Here is a 19,476-nt window from a genome sequence, read left to right on the forward strand (position 1 = left end):
TTGAATGCAGTACTTGTACTTGTATTGTTACACAGGTTATTGAGTACATGATGTGAATACTTCCCCCACTGCTGCTACACCATGTACCAGTATTAACCCTCATCTTCTCCAAATATTTGATCCTTGTTTGTTTTCCAGAATGTTCCTGGAGCCATTTAAATTCATTCCAGCTGTTTCATTTCCCTTGTTGATGAAACAGTGTTTGTGTCAGTTCAGTTATTGTAAACAACACAAACGTCACGAGTTAATCCTTTATTCAAAGTAAAGTTCAAAACAATAAGGAGCTCAGAGTAAAATGTGAACGCTACAAGCTGTAAATAGGGATCAGGTAAAAAAAACTAAACACAATCATACTCTATTAACCCTCAAGAAAAAGATTAATTAGATTTTTTTCAGAATTTAAAAAACAGCATTAAAATCTAAATTAAAAGTGAAATCTGTATTAAAACCACTGCTCACACACACACACACACATACACACATACAGCCCCTGCTGACTGAAGAGGACACACACTGAGAATCTGAGTGATAATGGTTAGATTGTTATAATTCAAGTTAATTTGATCTGTTAGGCTAAATAAAAGTATAATTTCAAGTGGTTTAATAAAAACAAGGTTCTCTTTGTGTTCCGCACCACAGCAGCAGCAGGACGGATTCATACAAGGAAGCCAGGCTCTTTAATCATATGACCACATGCACACACCGAGCTGTCGACCCACTGACAGGCCGACAGCTCATCTCAGTCCGTTAAGTAAACTTCCTTTGTTAGATTAAACCTCAGATTGTTGTTATGAGACATAATGGGGACAAACAGTATCTACAGAACATTCACCAGGTGTTTTACTGGACTTGGAGTGAATATAATGTTAGTATATTCCAATTGGTTGAATTTACTTCTAACAAAAGGTCTGTATTTACCTCAGGTATCATAGCTTTTCTTATTTAAACGGTTAGTTCCTCAGCTGGTCTTGTTTTCTGCAAACTGACAGTGAATCTGTCTCAGTCTGTGTTCTGGTGCGATCGCTGAGAAAAGCCCAGGGATCCTGCCCCTAAACCATGAATGAGAAGCACCTGTGCCGACAGGATTCACTCTTTATACAAACTGAGGAAAACAGATGTTTATCAGAACATTTGTCCAAACTACAGAAAGATTGAAGGAGGGTTCCCCGGGTCAGAGTTGACGTGGAGGAGGATTTACAGGATTTCTCTTCTTACTTTCTTTGACATTGTGTGTGGACGCGTTTTCTACATTTTGGGGAATTCCTCAACAAATAACTCAGAGATTGTGAGAAAGAGGATTGATATGTCTGAACAGGCCTTGGCAGAAGTAGGTGTTCTCCTTGTGTCCTTCTAGTTTACAGACGGATCTCTGATCAATATTAATCACCCGCATCATGTGACACCATTGTCTTTTATCAGAGTGTGTGACTGATTAGAACTTCAGCTGAATCAGAGCTGTTAAGTTACTGAACATACAAACCAAACACATCCTACTGGTCTGAACTGAAAGCATTCAACATGGTGGCTTTTATTGTGAAATCACCACTTAACGAAAACACTGTGCGTTTGCGGTCACATGAAACCTCGGCGCTTCCATTTATCTCCAATTTCTGAATGTGAAACTTTGTTTGAACACTGTAACGTCGGGTTGAGTTGTCATGGTTTGTAAAATAAATGCAACATAAAATGACAGCATGTACACTTGAGCAGAAGCGTAAAAATTCAACAATATACTCCTGAAATGCAAGCCTGGTATAATAATAATAATATTTCAGAGAAAAACATGAAATAACACACAAATCTTAAAAAAAAAAACCAATGCATAGCATAAACAACCCTGCAAATTCCATCTCCACTGCACGTCATTGCAAACCTCAGGCAGGCAGTTTGTTCGCTGAAGCAAAAACAGGTGTCAGGAGTGTTTCTTTAGCTTCTTCCAGGCGGAGCCTGCTGATCAGGCAGAGAGGGCGGTGGCGAGAGTCTGCAGCGCTCCCGTTAGAGACGAGGGAGGGAGAAGAAAAGAAGCGAGGTGTTTCAGAGGAGGAGGAGAAGAGGAAGGTTAAGGGGGAGGTTTGGGGCTCCCTGCTGTAAACACTGTTGCTCAGGACCAAGGCTCCTCCAGCTCTGAGGCGCTCTTCTCAAAACAAGTACGGGTCAATGTGAACTCCCACACTGCTGCTCTAAGTGTCCTCTTCATCCTCTTCCTCACGGCTGCACACCACCCTCTTCCTCAGAGATTCGTCAGCCAAACCCTGTCCCCTGGGTTCCGGGCGGCCCTCAGGGGACCCTCTTCTTCTCCTCCAGACCTCATCCTGGTCTCCGTACTCCTCCTCATCATCTTCGTCATCGTCTTCCTCACCATCAGCCTCGTGCTCGTCCTCCTGCTGGTGGAGTAACCTCGCCTGCTCCAAGGACTGTTTCTCTGCAGAGTCACAATCAAGATAACAATCAGTGACAGTAAATGAACCAGTTACAAACAGACCACAATGAAATGTTATTCTATTAACTGTTGAATTTAGTCAATATAAACCAGGACTAGATCAGTAAATTCTCTTTTAAAACTCACTCTGGTAATAATTAGTAGAAGAAAATCGTCGAGAGGGGAAGACAAAATCTGCAATGAACACCAGTAGCTGAAAAGACAAGACAACACCACCCATTAATTCACCGTCAATGTCCGTGTTCACGCTTCATGAACAGTGGACAAAGTTTCAATTCTGTTTCTCTGTTAAATGAAACTGATCAGAGGAAGAGGAATTACTCACCAGACCAAGAGCGAGCCCAGAGAACAGAGTGGCCAAACCAAAGATGACATACGATCCCCAAACAGGAATCCCCAGCTGGTCCGTCATGTAATTATGACAACGCTGGAAAACACAATCACTCTTAGTCGATCAAATGTTACAGACCAGTTTCAGAACCACATTAACCAGACGAGCTATCAGGCGCCTCACTGACACATTGTTCCTTCTTTTAATTTAAAACAATCAAAATTCCAAAACCAATAATTAATTAATTTTAGGAACAACAATTGTGCGACTGGGCTCTGAATCACATCAGTGAATCACACGGTTGGTGACATGTTATTCAAGAAATGAACTGAACTTAACCAGACACCGGAAATAATAAGTAACTTCAACAATCATTGATGTGTTTTCTGTAAGTTTCTCTGTCCCACAATACGCATCATCTGTTCTACAAGTGAGCTACAGTTACACCTTTTCTTTGTCTATTGTATCAGTGCTGTATCCGGTTTAACCGTATACGATTTTTTTTAGTATCACCCATTATACTTCCTTCTTAAAGTCAGTTTAAAACCCAGCTACACTGGACCGCAGTCTTCCTTGAATGGACTGTGTGAAATGGTGTAAATATTTTACTATATGTAATAACCAGCACACTGACGGGAGTTAAATCCTCACTTACCCGGATAAACATGGAGAGCTTGAACAAAGCAGACATTGAATTCATTCTGTCAGAAAGAGGAGGAAACAACAACAGAACATCGGCTTGTAAATTAACAGAGATTTGTCTGTAACATCAAGAAAAACAGTAACATCACAACAAACATCATTATGAAGACGAAGCCTGAACACAAAAACAGTGAAGAAGAAGAAGCACTTGTTTGTGGTTTTGGCTTTAAAGCCGCAGAGAGACACTAAAAATAGAGACAACGGGGCAGGCAGGTTCTTTTCTGTTACTTCAAAGTAAACAGGAACAACAGTAACTAATGGTTACATGAGAAAATGCTCTACAGATCTGAATCTGAGGGACTGTGGATGACATCAAATAAAAACTAGAAAACCTTCTTGCAGTGTTGACATTTTTAACAACATATTAGCAGCACTTGTTATATGTTACCTGGGGTTATGTATCCCCACAGTCAATGTTTACAGAAGTAGATGAGGTCATGAAATGTTTGCACGTTGTGAAAACTGAGGGGTTTATAACTTTGTACGGCCTCGACCTGAATCTGTAAAGAATTGGATAAACTCACAGGACTGAGGACGGCCCAAACCAAGAGGAAATCGGCTCCACTGTTTTCCATTTCTGTTCATCGACGAAGCTCAGGAAGTCGTCTTTAGTGCGAGCGCCCTGGTACTTCCGGAAGACGCCGTCCTTACAGCTGAGACACACACACAGATAATGAGTCATGTTTTCTTTGGAAACATCTCTTTGATGGACACACCGTTAAAAATACAGTGATTTTCATATTCAATTTAAAATCAAGATGAGCATATTCAGCAAATATACTCAAGTAAGAGAACATATTTTTCTTTATGTTAAAAAACAAACGATTAATTAAAGTACCGAAACATTTGCGGATTCATTTTCTCTTGCTTGACAAATGAATGAAAGTTTGTAGCTCAGATTCTAAACTAAGTAAAAAGCAGAAGGTGTAGTTCTTTCAAGACTTTACACAGCAGCATTTCAAACACCACAAGCAGCCACACGGAAGAGGAAGCAACAAATAACACAAAATAACTCAGAACTCACTGGTAAATAGTAGGAAGTGAGGTGATGATGAATCGTCCGCTCAGACCTTACACAGGAAGGAAGTGTGAAGAGTGAGTGAGCAGGAAGGAACATTTCAGACAACTGAATTCTCCTCTGATGATCATTACTGATAAAATGAAGCTGGAAAAATACATTTGTACGCAATACATGAAAATAAAGTTGCCTCATTGTGAACTCCTCTGGGTTGAAGCTTCTTTTCTGTGTTGTGTAGTTAAAATTTGTATTTTATTGTCCCGACTACTCATTTGCTTTTTAATCGGATGACTTTACTATGCTTCTTTACATTTGACAAAGATAATCAGATGAATTTTACCAGTCTGCTCTCATAGATTTATTAGACTGCGGTTATTTTTAAAGCGGGCCTCTTAGCTGCAGTTACAGCAGCAGCATCCAGAAGGAGAACAGACGACTTTTAGGCTAAAAAAACATAGTGTAACTGACGCCGTTTGGAGTCGAATGTGAATGTCGGGCCTTGCTGACACTTGGATGACACCGCAGGAGCCGCATGGAGGCGTTTTATGTTTTCTATCTGTTGTTTATTACGTTTGAAGAAGTGGTCAGCAGTTACTTCAATTGTATTGGATTTGGCTACAACACTGTTTACCCCTGAGACTCCTAAAGTGTTTAGTGGACTCAAACACTCCCCCACCCCTCCATAGTGGTGAGGAGATGAGTGAAGTTTCATTTTTGGATGACCTATCCCTTTAAAGTAAGACAAGTAGTCACAAGGAGACAGCTTGAAATGTGACTCATCAATAACGACAACATGGGAAATTTGACTCCTCCGCTTTGGGTTTCGCTATTTTTCTGCTGTTTAACAGAACAAGGGGTTGAAATCTCTTGTTTGACGTTAAACAATTGAATCTAATGATCACTAGTTTGGGGCGGGGGGGAGGGGTGGGGTCGTCCGGACATACCAGGTTGCTCTGTCACGTCCACCTTGGCAATGTTGACCCCCATGTCCTCGCCCCAGGCTGCAAATTCCATCCACACCGGCTGCAGCTGCTGACACGCCGGACACCACGGGGCGTAGCTGGGGGGGAGGCGGAAGGAAAAGAGGTTTACTTTTAATTCAACGTAGAAAAACTTCAAATAAACTGCAAAATGGATGAAGTCAACGTGAAAGTGTTTACTGAGCACGACCCTGGTGAGCTCGTTGTTAGCATCTACCGGCTAAAGGAGGGCAGCTGCTAGCACACACAACTCATCCACTTGTCAGGAGTAACACAACAAGAGGCAGATGGAATAATTATAAAAACATAACAACTGGACATTTATGCTTCAGGCTGACCTCACAAGGGAATTACCCCCTCCCCGGAAATGTTAGTTATACACGAGCTAAGCGCTAACTGACAAGCTAGCTAGCTGCTTAGCTGTTAGCATGGTGGTGACACTCACAACTCAATCATCCACTCTCCGCTCAGGATCTCCTCCCAGCTGCCGTCGGTCACCTCCCTCAGGCCGTCCGCCTTGGCCCGAACCGGCGGCGACGTGAACTGCGCGAAAACGAACAAACAGCACAGGAAGGAGCGGAGTTTGCTGCGGAGCATCGCTGCGAGCGAACAGCGGCTGGTCGCCATGACAGTCCGAGTGTGAGCCCCACTTCCGCTCAGCCGTCTTCTTCTGGGGTTTACTGGCGCTCGGCAAATATAGGCGCATTATCGCCACCGTCTGGACTGGAGTGTGCAGCAGGAGATTGGCAGTAAACTAAACTAAACTAAACTAAAGGTTCAGTAAGATCTATGTGAAAGGGATCTATTGGCAGAAATGGAATATAAAATAATCCTAGTGATGTTTGTACTGGTGTGTTTCATCTAAATTGTACAAATTGTTGTTTTCTTTACCCTAGAATGGTTCCTTTATATTCAAATACTTTATATTTAAATACTTTATATTTACAGGAGTGGGTCCTCTCTACACTGAACCTTTAAGTAGCTCATTATAGGAGATGGTTGGGGTGAGCAGAGAAAAATGAGAAAGAGAGGAGAGATGGGTGGAAAAGAAGGAGAGAGAGAGAGAGAGAGAGATAACCGAGGGGGGACCTATTAGGGCAAGAATTAACTTGACATTTTAAGATTAAATTTGAACTTTCAAGAACATATGAAACTATTAACCTAGGGGGATTTGACTGCCTCTACAAAACGCCCTGTGTTGACGAACAGATGAAATTGTTCTTCAGAATCAGTTTTAGCAACAAGGTGTCATATCTTAGTGCATAAACACAGTGTGGTGATCAGTATGAGGACTTTAAAGAGGGAGAAGAAGGACAAGTGTAAATTATCAACTCTAAATGCAAATGGTTAAAGCAGCATGTCTGTAAAAATAAGAAAGCTCATCATGATTAATCATAAACGTTTGATAACAGCAGGTGGTGCTATTGCCCCAAAAATATCTGATAAATGAAGAACAACAAAAACCGCAGTGTATAAATGGTGAGTGTTAAAAGTAATAAAGTTGAATTATTATACAAACTTTAGGGAACTACAAGACAGAAACTCCTCCCTTGTTCCCTGGTTGAGACCCTTTAAATATGACCCCATCAAGAGCACATGCTGTGGGAACTAATAATTATTTTGAATCCAGGCCTGTACAGCAGCCATATAAAACTATGACTGTGCTGGATGGTTAGAATTCGATGCTGAAGATGAAATGATGAAGATGAACACTCATCTCCCACCTGCACCGGGGCGATCTGGCAAAACCAAAGGAGAGCAGCAGGAGGATCTGATGTGTCCTGTTCCAACCCGGGGGAGGAGGAGGAGGAGGACAAGAAGGAGGGATGGGAGTCGAGGAAAGGGAGGAATAGGAATCCTGGGAGCAATAACACAACTTTATCTGGCTCCTTTACAGCTGGAGAAGATTAGACATCAGTGAGGAAACACTGAACCACACAACTGCAGGAAAGGTCATTGGCATCCACCTGAATCCCTCCGGTGTGATAATAACTTATATATGTGCTGAGTATCCATCACATGAGCCCAGAGAGACCACAGGTTATATATCACGTCCCTCACAATCAAAGTATGACCTGTCCATGTCAACATGGAGCTGGTGAGTGTGGCCATGATGTGTCTTGTCATCAGAGCTGAGGCCAACAGGAGCCTGAGGCCAAAACCTGATGGAGCCTGAACTGCTCTGCTGTAAGAAGTGTGTGAGACATATGGCAGCTGAATCAAATCTTTACAGTTACATGATTGAACGTTTACTCTTCGGAATAAAACAATACCTCTGACAGTTTCAGTTAAACCAACGTGGCGCTGACGATTTCCGTTCAGCGCTTGAAAAAGTCGAGCTCATGCGTCCAAAGGCCCAACAGTCCCCTTAAATCCAAACCCATTCTATGACTAAGGCCCCTTTACGCTATCTCAGCTGCACATTGGTGGTATTTACAGTTTTCTACAGTGGCTAATAAAATCCTACCTTCCCTATGAAACCACATCTAAATCCACTGGATCTGGATTTTATGTGAATTTTGTCTTTTCCGTAATTCCTCACTCTCATTCAAGCAGGGAAGCAATTATGCATTTTGATTAAACTTTGACCATTAAGGAGCGTTTCTTTTCTAAAGTGAAAGTCCCCCTCTCACACTCAGGTCACAGCGGAGTGGAAACTGTGAGTGGACCGGACGGGAGATTAGTTTCTCAAACACACTTCATAATTCTTAAGTGGTCGACTTTGAAACGTCCAGTCTGGGAGGAAAAGACAGATGTTCAGACTAATAAAAGCAGAGGCGTGTGTGTGTGTGTGTGTGTGTGTGTGTGTGTGTGTGTGTGTGTGTGTGTGTGTGTGTGTGTGTGTGTGTGTGTGTGTGTGTGTGTGTTCAGATTTAAACTAGCAGGCCTGATTTTTATGAATTTCATGGCTTCACACATCTGAAAGAGTTCAACAGTCGCCACTCTTGTAATCTCCAGTTGTGTTGTGTTCTAACAGTATTAGTCCGTTTTATTGAAAGAAACATGAGCAACATCCTGTCTTAAAAACAAAATACCGTAATCCGTATCCGTGTATGAATCCTCGACCACAGACTGACACTTCCCGCCCCTCTCAGGAAATGAAGCTTTGATATCCCGGACATCTTACGCATATGGAGCCAGATTCTGTAAATTGGTCAGTTCAGCACTTTGAAAACCTTTCTGTGTGGATGTTCATGTTCCCCAGAGGATGAATCACAAAGACAGAAGATGCTGTGTCCACGCTTCCAGAGCAGTGATGACATCAAGAGGAGAATCTGTGCAACAGACGGATTTAGGATCAAACACCTGCCAAACTACTGACATAATGATTCATATCAGCTTCAGATGTGTGTCTAACGTTAATGAACATCGTAAATAACAAATCTGTCATTATTACTGGCATCTGTACAACTATTAATATGTTTACTTTACTGACTTTATTGACATTGTGAGTATTTCAGCTGTGCAGCAGTGTGTGTGTGTGTGTGTTGCTCACTTGTGCTTCTTGCTTCATGCAACAACATCTGTGTTTTCATAACCTTTGGGTTTTTATATCTTCTGTCCTCTTGGCTTTTACTTTGAATGTTTAAATATCACTTCCGTCTCGAGTAGATCACGTGACTTTGTTTTTCATTTTTGTTTCAAAATAAAAAACTAAACCATTTTAAATACTTTTTTTTAGTTTTTTCGTTTCTGACACCGTTTACTATTGAAATGAGTTTTACAGATTTTTCCTTTCTTATTAGCAAAAGAATTATACAAGGATACCCTGACTCAACAGCCCATTCATTACAGGTGTCTTTTTTCACACGGCCACCAGGAGCCACCAAAGTCAGACAGTTTCAAACACTGAGCTTTAAAAAGAAGCTCAAAATGTTGTTTATTGATTCTTTGTAAAAAAAAAAAAAGGGCTTCCTTCAATTAAAATGGCAGGTTATTTACTCTTTACTGTCTCACACACAACAAAAATTAATTGCAGAATTTATCACCTCTCCCATAAATGCTGTGTTGTTTTACTCTGCCGTCATCTGGACTATTTACAACTTTCACTGAGTGAATTTATTCATTTATTCAGCTGACCTGATCTAATCCTGCCCACCCAGCTCTGCATGTACACGCCTGAGTTGTCAACGCCACAAGACATTTCTACACAGATTTTCCGACCCTTCATTTAATGTTTATGGGTCTAATTTTACAGCTTCATGACTGCGAGCGTCTGATTCACGCTGACACAACACGTCTTCGTTGGTAAACGTCTCTGGCTGCTCTCTCCTCCTGTTTGCACTTCACTTTAACTGCAGCCTAAGTCAACATGAGTGCTTCATAAACATGCTTACTGCCGGCATGATGCTTTCATTACCATGGTGTCAGAAAATTAGCCTCTATTAATACACTAGGCCTCAGGGTCATGAATCAAAAATTCTGCTGTGGGAGTGTGTTTGGAGCCAGAAATATGTTCAGTGTCGTCTTCTTCCTGTTTTGACTCCTATTTGTGGAGCTTAATCTGTAATTACAGCCACATTACCAGAACCAGAACGTCTTATCAGGTCGAGCATCAAACCGTGAACTCGTCTCATGCTGCAGGTTTCATGCAAACATCTGGAAGTGTCACCATGTCTACAAAGTATTCACTGTTTCCTGTGACAAAAGGGCTGAGTGAGACAGAATCGTCAGTGGAGGAGTCTCTGACAAGATGAAGATGTGCTTAACAACCAGTTTCAAGAAGAAGCTGCAAAATGCATCGCAGCCAAACATCCTCTGCATGTTTCCATCGGTTTCCTGTGGCCTCGAGACTCTCCTGCGACAGTGAGCGTCTTTGTTGCAGAGAAGAAAGGTGACAGGCAGGCGGACGGGGGCCACGCTCTCCGACTGTTGGGGCCTGTTTGTGTCTGTTGCCATGGTCACCGTCAGACCGCGATGGCGGAGGCCTGGTGGAGGCGGCGGCTCCTCCACTGGCGGCCAAGCAGGGGGAAAAGTTTTGGCATCGGAGACGAAAAAGAACCAGAGAGGAAGCATCTGGTTGATCTGCACAGGCTCAGCTGCAGGCCTCAGCTGCTGATACCCACAATGCACCAGCGTGAGCCGGGTTCAGATTTTAAATCCTCTGAACCTGTGCAGTGTTGGAACATATTATCTGATGACGCAGATCAGCACACACAGCAAACATCTGATTCTCCAATGTGGAGACTGTTGTCGGCAAAACAGTCTCATCACAAAGTTTCAGCAGTGTCACTGAATCTTCTCCAGCAGATCGAGAGTTTGTTAAAACTGTGATTATTTGTTATTCCCAAGACTGAATCCTCTGTATGTGCTCAACATACTTTACACTAGGACCTGAGTGTATTTATGTCATAATGTGGCTGGAAGCTTTTTTGTTGTTGTTGTAACTACTGATGCCATAAAATGATGGTGACATTATATCTGAAAATGACAAAAACGAGTAATTTGAGGTCGAGTAATTTTATGACATTTCAATTTTTTTGTACTTGTGATTTATTATCCGGTTTAATCTGAACTTCACAATTAAAGTCTATAAAACAGAAATGTGAACTTCTATATATACGATGACCTGACAACTGAAAACTACCTGCTGAGGAAGATCATTTAATAAAGATGAAAGTACCAGTAACTGCTTATGATCTTTTGACTGTTATTGTCCTCAGAGTTATTAAAGTTTCACACTTCCTCAAATCTTCTCAAAACTTATCATATCACTGCAATAAAAATAAACATGATGTAAGAATAAAGTTTTCTCTGGAGCTTGAAATGTTCCAGTTGGATATAAATGACACCACTGAGTTTATCGTCATTAATAAGATCATCTAAATGCTTTTGTTGTTGTTGTTGTTGTTGTTGTTGTTGTTGTTGTTTGTCTTAATCTTGCGACAATTATGTTAAATTCATCATAATTTTTAACTAATTTATTAAAGTAGAAAAGGTGATGTTACCAGATAGAATAGGGCTCAAGGATTCAAGAGTCTATTGTGGCAGAGAAAATGCTAAACATTCGCATGTGTCATAGGTTTAAATGGATTAGGGAACATAGATTCAATTACACACAGCAACACACACAAGTGCTGAATGGACTTGTGTGTGTTCAACTAGAGGAAATTCTCATATTTAAGTTTGTGTTTTTATAGAGAGAGTCCAAAAAAGACTAATAGACAAAAGAAAAGAAAAATAACACAAGTTTTAAAAAAGTTTAATCAAAATGTCCACATTTCGAACAGGAAGAGACTCGAGGATGACTTCTTCATGACTGTATTATGAATAAAAACACAGACACTCCAAATGTTTCCTCTAAATCAGAGCACAACTTGTTTGCTGGTTTTTATTGGGAGTCGTCGTCAAGCTGGCGTCTTCCATCGAGTTTCCAAGCAACAATATTCACTGCGAGGTCTGAACCTGACGATGAAGCACAAGAGAAAACACGTCAGACGGTGCAAAGTGCAAGAAGAGATTTGCTTACGCTCAGCTTCTGTGTTTGTCTTAACAAATATCATGAAAATCCACGATAGGGAACAGATGTAAGCAAATGAGCTGAGGGACGAATGAATGAGGGACGTGTGCACGATACCTGTCGGTTAATATTTGTGGCTCTCGGCTCCACCGCGGCCAAAACCTGAGAGAGGAGAGAGCAGAAGAAGAATTAAAGGTTTAAAGAGGAGATAAAAACAGAGGGAAGAATCCTCAAGGTCGAAAACTGGACAAAAAGTTCTAGGAGATAAACCTGACGGCTGTTTACAGGATTACAGTGTGTGTGTGTGTGTGTGTGTGTGTGTGTGTGTGTGTGTGTGTGTGTGTGTGTGTGTGTGTGTGTGTGTGTGTGTGTGTGTGTGTGTGTGTGTGTGTGTGTGTGTGTGTGTGTGATACTATCAGGTGACAGTTCGTGCTTTGACTGAACCATTTACAGCCTCAGCACTATCACACACACAACACTGTCCTCACACTCGTAGGGAACAAAGGTGATCGAGTCACACTGCTCGTCTTTCTCAGTGGTCGGATGTAACAAAGTACTTTTACTTGTACTTCATATATCAGCAAATATCTTCCGATTTTATACTCATCTACATTTTTACAATGCATTGTGTTGCATGTTCAAGAGGGGAATTGATCCATTGATGCAAGAAAGATGTAAAATGGGAATAGGCCAAACTCTCCAAGTACGTTTACCTTTAGTACTACTTAGTCACTATGTAATGATTAGTGAGTGATTTGGGACACGGCCTCGTTAACACACTGCTTTTCATTGTGTCTCAGTTTTCATTCATGTATTTCACTCATGCTTCTTTGCTGGAGACCTTCAGCCTGTTTTATTAAATTTTTCTCTGACAATAACTATATTTACAAGCAAGTACTCCCTCAAGTAGAAAAGTTCATGTGCTACTTTTACTTTTACTTGAGTCCATTTGTTTGGTAAAGTGAAATGTTTGAGTACTTCCTCAGTCGCTGGTATTTATTCCTGGTTTAACATTCATGGTGATAAACAGATGAAGGGAGCGGTACTCACCACCAGGTCCAAACAGATTGCTGTAGCAGGGTGAGTGACAGTAAGGCTTTCCTTCACGCTGGAAGAGAAGAATTTACAGAAATGTCAAAACATCTTGAACTGTAATGGCGCTCGAAAGCAGAAAAGGAAGTGGTCTGATAACCTCAAAGATTTATTGGTCATAAAACATCGTCCTATATAAGAAAACCACTGCAACATGTATTTTTGTTGAGTATCTGCACATGTTTTTACATGGCAACACAAAATATATATCAACTAGATCCACTTTTAATGACACATATTTATGAAATGAACACACGGCTGTTAAATCAAGACATCTGCACTATTCCCTGAAAAGTGTATAACAATGTTGAAAAGAAAAAAATTCTGCATCCGCCCTTAAATCCTTATCCGTAATTATTAGCCAATAATTACGGATAAGTAATAAAAGATTAGATATGAGTCATATATTAAAAAAACACGTTTGGGTTGCCAGGTTGTAGAAAGTCCTCCTCCAGCTTGACACTTTAGCATATTAAATTATATTATATTATATTATATTATATCATATTATTATTATTTTGACCCAAGACCCTTTAGTAAGGACTTAACAGACTTGTAGGTGTTTGTGTTTGTGTCTCCAGATTCCTCACCTCTGCGTGTGAGCCCGATACCAGCGTCTTGTTGCACTTAGTGCACTTAAGACAGGGCCTGTGCCAGTCCTTACCCATTGACGTCACCTTCTCAGCTGCCAGACACACAGAGAAAGAAAGAATTCAGACGTTAACAATCAGTTCACCACAAGAGTTTCAGCTCCTGGTGCTGTGCATCCTTGCCCAATATCGGTTTTACACCAACCAGATGTACAGTTTATAGATAGGTTGGAGGACATTGTTTGGGTGTGGTGCTTTGACTCAGTGTCCCTGAAGAATCTGCCTCATAAACTCAGATAAAGACTCTTTTTATCTGCAGAGCTCATCACAAACACCCACCAGGAGGACTGTAAAAGAGGAGAAGAGCCCCGACCTTTTACGGGAGGACACAGAGAAGGTTTAGGACGACTTTTGAGAAGAGGGAACACTGCGAGCAAAGACAGGAAACGAAGCTGCTGAGGTCAGAGGGCGTAGCCTCTGAGAAGCAAGCAAAGGAAATGCTGCAAATAAAAGAAGTGTCGCAATTAACGAGCACAAAATGGGATCGACATCTGCAGATTTTGAGGGAGGACAGCGAATGTAAATACCTCTGGGACCATCTGGTTGTCCCACCAGCCCGTACACATTCCCACAACATTAGGATATGACATGATGTTTCCTCCCTAAAAATAGCCTGATGGGGGCATGAGATTACACAACAGAGACAGTGCTGCAGGGTGGGGTCAGCCCCTGAGGCCAGCTCCACAAAAACATTTCAGAAAAATGCGGTCGGATATGGAACGTCCAGTCCAGACCCAAAATAATTACTGTACTTAACTTCAAAAAACAAACCAGTGGACTGAACAAACACTGCGGCCCTGCCCGACCGAGCACCGATGGAGGAGAGTCTCACAGAGAGTCCGTCCCCGATCGGCTCGATAGCGACGGCCGTGTTTTTCTCTTGATTGTACGTGGATCTGATAGAGCTTGATTTTTGTGCGTGGGCTGTTTGTTTTACCTGATAACTTGACATGGAATGAGGTGTGACAGACGGACGAATAATCCAACCTGCTCTCACTCACGCTGCCTGGAGCATTATGGAGTCAGTCCAGTGAACACAAACACACACATCTGAATGGAAAAACAGCTTATACAACACTTTGTCTCGATAGGAGATGGAGATCGACTGATATATTGGTCGACAGATAATATCGCCTGATATAAACCAGTGCAGTGGCTGTTTTGAACCTGCCTGTCGGGAATGGGCTGTTTGTTTGGCCTGTGGTGATGCTGGTTGTAGCTTTGTTTCTAAAACCGTTAAAGTGACCTGCAGGATTTAGTCCACAGAAACCTGAAGCTGCACCCCCGCTGCTGCACAAAGAGCTGTTCACCTGTTGGGTCAAACTTTAGTGAAGCTCAACTCAGTAACTTAACTGCAGCTTCACTCATTACATCCGATAAATATTATTCATTATTATTAATAAGTGTTAAGGTTGAAGAATGAAAGAGTTCAACACTTTGGCTCCTTTGTTTTCTTGTTTAATGAGGAAACTGATCTCTGCTCTCGTGACAGTTCATCCAGCCGACGATTAACTAAGAGGAGCTGGTTGACAGGTTTTATTACCTCCACATGGAACCAGGTTAGTTTCCTACCTCTGCCTCATGAGCTAACTGGCTTTCATTCTTTTAAGGTTAATGATCTTGAGGTTTTAAAACAACAGAGACATTTTAGGTTCTTTGCCTCTGTGATCTCACGATCGGAAAAAAAAAGTAATTAGTTTTCCAGTAAGAGAGAAGCATTATGTTTTTGGAGCTGGACCAGGTTCCTGCTGGAAGAAGCAGCAGTAGCCTGATTGTTTCCATCTGAAGGCAGATTAACATTTAGACGGATGAGTAGTAAACGAGGATGAGGACGAGGACGAGGACGAGGACGAGGACGAGGACGAGGACATTTTCCAGATCTCTTCCTGCCAGTCCACCAGTAAAATGTCAGAGTGAGCTCATGTGAGAACACAGCAGGAACATTTCCAGAAAATTCACAGCATGCGAGTGGGCTGTCGATGACGCTTCGAACACGCGATGGAGGCAAATACAAATATCTCCAAATGAAAAAGAGGAGCCATACATGTGGAAAGATGACGAGTTCCGAGAGCTTTTGGCGATAACGGCCGACGCCTGTGTTGACGTACTGTAAAAGAAAACACGTGATTTCCGCAGCAGAATTTATACGTCGTGTCCAACCTCCTTCGTGTTCTACCCAAGCACCACCCACTCGCCTGCACGATCCAGAAATGTTCCTGTTGTTGTGAACACATCCGACCCAGAAAATCTCCTGCTGCAATTGTGAAAGCCAAACTCTGGAAAATGTCCAGACCCAATTTCCTGGACAAGAGAAAATCTTTCTTTCAGATGCCTTTTGCCTCAGCCAGACTTTTGCATTTTTCTCTTCTCCCGTATGGAAAAACAGAGATTGGCTTGTTTGTTCAGGCCAAAACAAATTGGTTTGCTTGTCTTGGCCTGAAGAGGAAGGTTCATCCATGAAAGGGGGAGAATGGAAGCAACGGCTCATCAGTCACACAGTAAATTCATCTGACCGACACTCCAAAGACCTGGCTCTGTATTTTGTTACTGGCCTCAGCCTCTGTGCGTCTCTCTGGAGAAGACTCCCTCTGTCGCAGCTCTACACTGAACCGGAGACAATCTTGAAAATGGATTAAGACGCGAGTAAAATGGAGCCATCCCTCTCCTCCCAGAGCGGAGTAATTCATCCGCGCTTTGAACGTGGTCCTCGTGAGACGGAGGAAACCTGCCTCCTCCGCTCCATCCAGTCATTATTCATGCAGCTAATCGAGAAGGATAATTCAATTCCTGCAGCGAGCGAAGCAACTTCTGAGAGAGACTTTGCACAGGGCAGTGAACTTTTCAGGCTACTAGAAGGAAATGTGAAAAGCTTGGATGCTGCAGTGGTGAAATATTGACCTTCACATTCAATTCAAGGCGATAGTTACTTTTCAGAGTAGTAGCGTTACCTCAAAATATTACATTATAAAAGTACAGTTCTGGTGTTAATCTATAATAATATGTGGAAGAAACATCAAGATAATTTACTACAATAAACGACGAAGTACCACAATGTAAATATGTACAAATACAAATCAAAGAAGTTCTCCTTTCAAATATGACTTGAGTCAAAGTAAAGAAGTAGAATCAGCATCGTTACTATATAGTAATTATAATTATAGTACAATTCTGAGGTAGTTTTCCTGAAGTATTTCCATTTTCTGCTTCCTTCTACCTGTATCCACTAACATATTACTACACTACATCCACTTTTATGCACAGTTGTATATCAATATACTCTCCATGAAGTATAATGTACATACAGTGAGTAAAGTTCACACAGTAAATCAGTTCAAATTGATTCCACCTCAACCAGCTGCAGCATTAAAGTATCTGTGAACCAATAATAATGAAGTTTGCTGATTATTCAGTATGTTTGTACTTGTGCATTATTAAAAATGTGCGTGCAGTAGTGTGATAGAGTGGATGGAGACAATTGTCTGCAACTTTCTACTCTGCAAAACTAAAATAAATGAAATACAAATATAAAACTTGAAGTACTTAGTTCTTAAAATAAATATTTGTACTAGATATTTATATATATATGTGCTTGCAGTCATGTGCTTGTCTTATTGTCACTCTGGTGAAATTCAGCTTCCTGTTTCCTAATTTGCACAGAAAAAGACGCTTGTTCTCATAAAAGTATAAAATAACGTCATCCTTACCGAAGTAAACTTCCTTCTGGCAGTTCGGGCACTTTGGCATCTTGTCAGCTGCGGATCTGCTGCGGACAAAGTGAAGAAGCGTCTCCTGTGGAGAAGTGACCTGTTGGCTCTGACGCACCAGGACGCACCAGCTCTGAGCTGCGGATGCGCTCACTCCGCTTCTTATAGCGCGAAACAGCTCCACCGCAACTTTTTTCTACCAGAGGGGAGAGGCTTCTGTGTGTGTGTGTGTGTGTGTGTGTGTGTGTGTGTGTGTGTGTGTGTGTGTGTGTGTGTGTGTGTGTGTGTGTGTGTGTGTGTGTGTGGTGGATGTGTGTGTTGCACAAAACATCATGCGCCACTTAAACTAAAGAATGAGACCACTGCACTTTATTCACCCCTTTCTGTGGCATTTATATGACCACAAATGGATAAATACGTTTTTAATTTACCTTAAAACTGTCAAATTTATACCTAAAACTGTGTGTATCTAGATTTTAATCTTAAAAGTGTGGGTTCAAGAGAAGAGATGAAACATTTTAGAAAAACAAATCAAATAACATATATGATATTATTTGATAATTTATTGATTCAATTAGTTGCTTTTCCACTCATTTCTTTTAAAATGCTTAGAAAACTGCCAAATATATATGTAGAAGTTAATACTACTACTAAGAAGAAGATAAAGAAGAAGATATAGAAGAAGATAAAGAAGAAGAAGAAGACGAAGAAGAAGGAGAAGAAGAAGAGTGTACATACATATAAGACATAATGATAATAATATATTGATATTATTCTTATTCTTATTCTAAGGAGGAAGATATGAAAGATATATTAGAAAAAGATGTGAAATATGAAAAGATGATCATGGTATAAGATGATTTGAGCACTTAAACCTCACTGAATATGAATATGACATTATATAATATATAAAACTATTGTTCAAAAGAATAATCTTCTGAGTGTTGTTTCATCACTGTGACTAAAGTGCAGAGTCTTCACGCCACCGCCCCGACCTGATAAGTGTCTTTTAATCACTGGGGTATATTTCATATGAAATGACTAATCGTGCAAATCGTCTCCGAGGAACAAACCATCAATTATTAATGCACCAAACAAAAGTCCTTTTATTTTTTAAGGTCAGGTCCAGTTTGCTGTCACACCTTCATGAGACAGAGTCAGAGTCAGAACAGGACTTTATGTAATGGAGATGATAGAGAGATGTTTGTTTGTGGTCACACTGTTAAACTTTGAATGATAATTAATACCTGTAATAAACCAAAAGCACCTTCTCTGTATCCCTTAATAAAACAGTTCACATCTACCAAAGTCAAGTTGGAGAACCACCGAGCTCTGATCCTTCAGTATTCACTCTCTGCTGTGACGTCAGTAGAGGAGCCTCCCTGCTGCTCCATCACAATCTGCTTGATATGTGACTCCACCACTATTCGCTGATGAAGAGGAAGATAACCCACCCTGATGAATAATACAAGTCAAAGTCCCTCTACACGCACACACACAAACACAAACACGAACACACACCTTTGTTTTGCTTCGTAGTCAGAGAGACACACCATCTTTAAATGTAGTTGTTTATTATATGTATACTGCTGGTACTTGAGATGGATGAAAGTTACGGATAAATGTAATAAACCGTTGAAACAAATAACGTTGTTTTGATCTAGATTTGTTCTTTTATTCTCCTTTGTATGTGGGTGTGACAGGACAAGATAAGATGATCTATCGTGTTACAGTAGCAAAGGGGAAAGTAAAAACAGACACGTCAGTAAAAGTCGCGAATGAGTAGAAACACAATATAAACAAAAGGAAACGTCAAAAGAAATTTACAAAAATGAATTCTTCCTCTGCTCACATCCTGCCACCAGGTTTTAATCAAATTGGTTCGGTAGTTTCTGCAAATTCCTGCCGACAGTCAGACGAGCAGTCATGAAAACAAAACCTCGCTGACGGATCCAAAGAAAACAAAAACAGTGACGTTGAAATGAATGAAAACATTGAAACATTATCCACATTTATAAAGTTGATTATGATTATTAGTATGAAGGTTGCAGGTTGTGTTAAACAGACCAGTAGCTGCACAGCTGAGGAAACAGTGTGTT

At 41.1% G+C, this 19,476-nt stretch overlaps 2 protein-coding genes across 2 annotated transcripts; both read right to left on the minus strand.

The window, feature by feature from the left end:
- Positions 1 to 239: 239 nt before the first annotated feature.
- On the minus strand, positions 240 to 6,124 carry tmx1 (thioredoxin-related transmembrane protein 1). Its single transcript, XM_035168422.2, has 8 exons — positions 5,917 to 6,124; positions 5,436 to 5,551; positions 4,498 to 4,543; positions 3,998 to 4,126; positions 3,427 to 3,472; positions 2,766 to 2,867; positions 2,567 to 2,633; positions 240 to 2,422 (listed from the first exon to the last, which is right to left on the minus strand). The coding sequence occupies exons 1-8, from the start codon at positions 6,096 to 6,098 to the stop codon at positions 2,181 to 2,183; spliced, it is 930 nt and encodes a 309-aa protein (XP_035024313.1). The 5' UTR covers positions 6,099 to 6,124; the 3' UTR covers positions 240 to 2,180.
- Positions 6,125 to 11,657: 5,533 nt separating this feature from the next.
- On the minus strand, positions 11,658 to 17,536 carry crip1 (cysteine-rich protein 1). Its single transcript, XM_035168599.2, has 5 exons — positions 17,378 to 17,536; positions 13,614 to 13,708; positions 12,982 to 13,039; positions 12,049 to 12,093; positions 11,658 to 11,876 (listed from the first exon to the last, which is right to left on the minus strand). The coding sequence occupies exons 1-4, from the start codon at positions 17,415 to 17,417 to the stop codon at positions 12,056 to 12,058; spliced, it is 231 nt and encodes a 76-aa protein (XP_035024490.1). The 5' UTR covers positions 17,418 to 17,536; the 3' UTR covers positions 11,658 to 11,876; positions 12,049 to 12,055.
- Positions 17,537 to 19,476: the final 1,940 nt, after the last annotated feature.

This window comes from Hippoglossus stenolepis, chromosome 10 (assembly GCF_022539355.2).
Source record: "Hippoglossus stenolepis isolate QCI-W04-F060 chromosome 10, HSTE1.2, whole genome shotgun sequence".
NCBI lineage: Eukaryota > Metazoa > Chordata > Actinopteri > Pleuronectiformes > Pleuronectidae > Hippoglossus > Hippoglossus stenolepis.

Excerpts from the sequence above, each read along its gene's own strand:
- tmx1 (XM_035168422.2), bottom strand. The coding sequence starts at position 6,098 with ATGGCGACCAGCCGCTGTTCGCTCGCAGCGATGCTCCGCAGCAAACTC. Across the intron at positions 2,634-2,765 it reads CTGGGCTCGCTCTTGGTCTG|CTACTGGTGTTCATTGCAGA; the intron begins GTGAGTAATTCC and ends TTGTCTTTTCAG. Across the intron at positions 2,423-2,566 it reads TTCTACTAATTATTACCAGA|AGAAACAGTCCTTGGAGCAG; the intron begins GTGAGTTTTAAA and ends GTGACTCTGCAG.
- crip1 (XM_035168599.2), bottom strand. The coding sequence starts at position 17,417 with ATGCCAAAGTGCCCGAACTGCCAGAAGGAAGTTTACTTCG. Across the intron at positions 13,709-17,377 it reads CCAGAAGGAAGTTTACTTCG|CTGAGAAGGTGACGTCAATG; the intron begins GTAAGGATGACG and ends TGTGTCTGGCAG. Across the intron at positions 13,040-13,613 it reads TATCGGGCTCACACGCAGAG|CGTGAAGGAAAGCCTTACTG; the intron begins GTGAGGAATCTG and ends CTTCTCTTCCAG.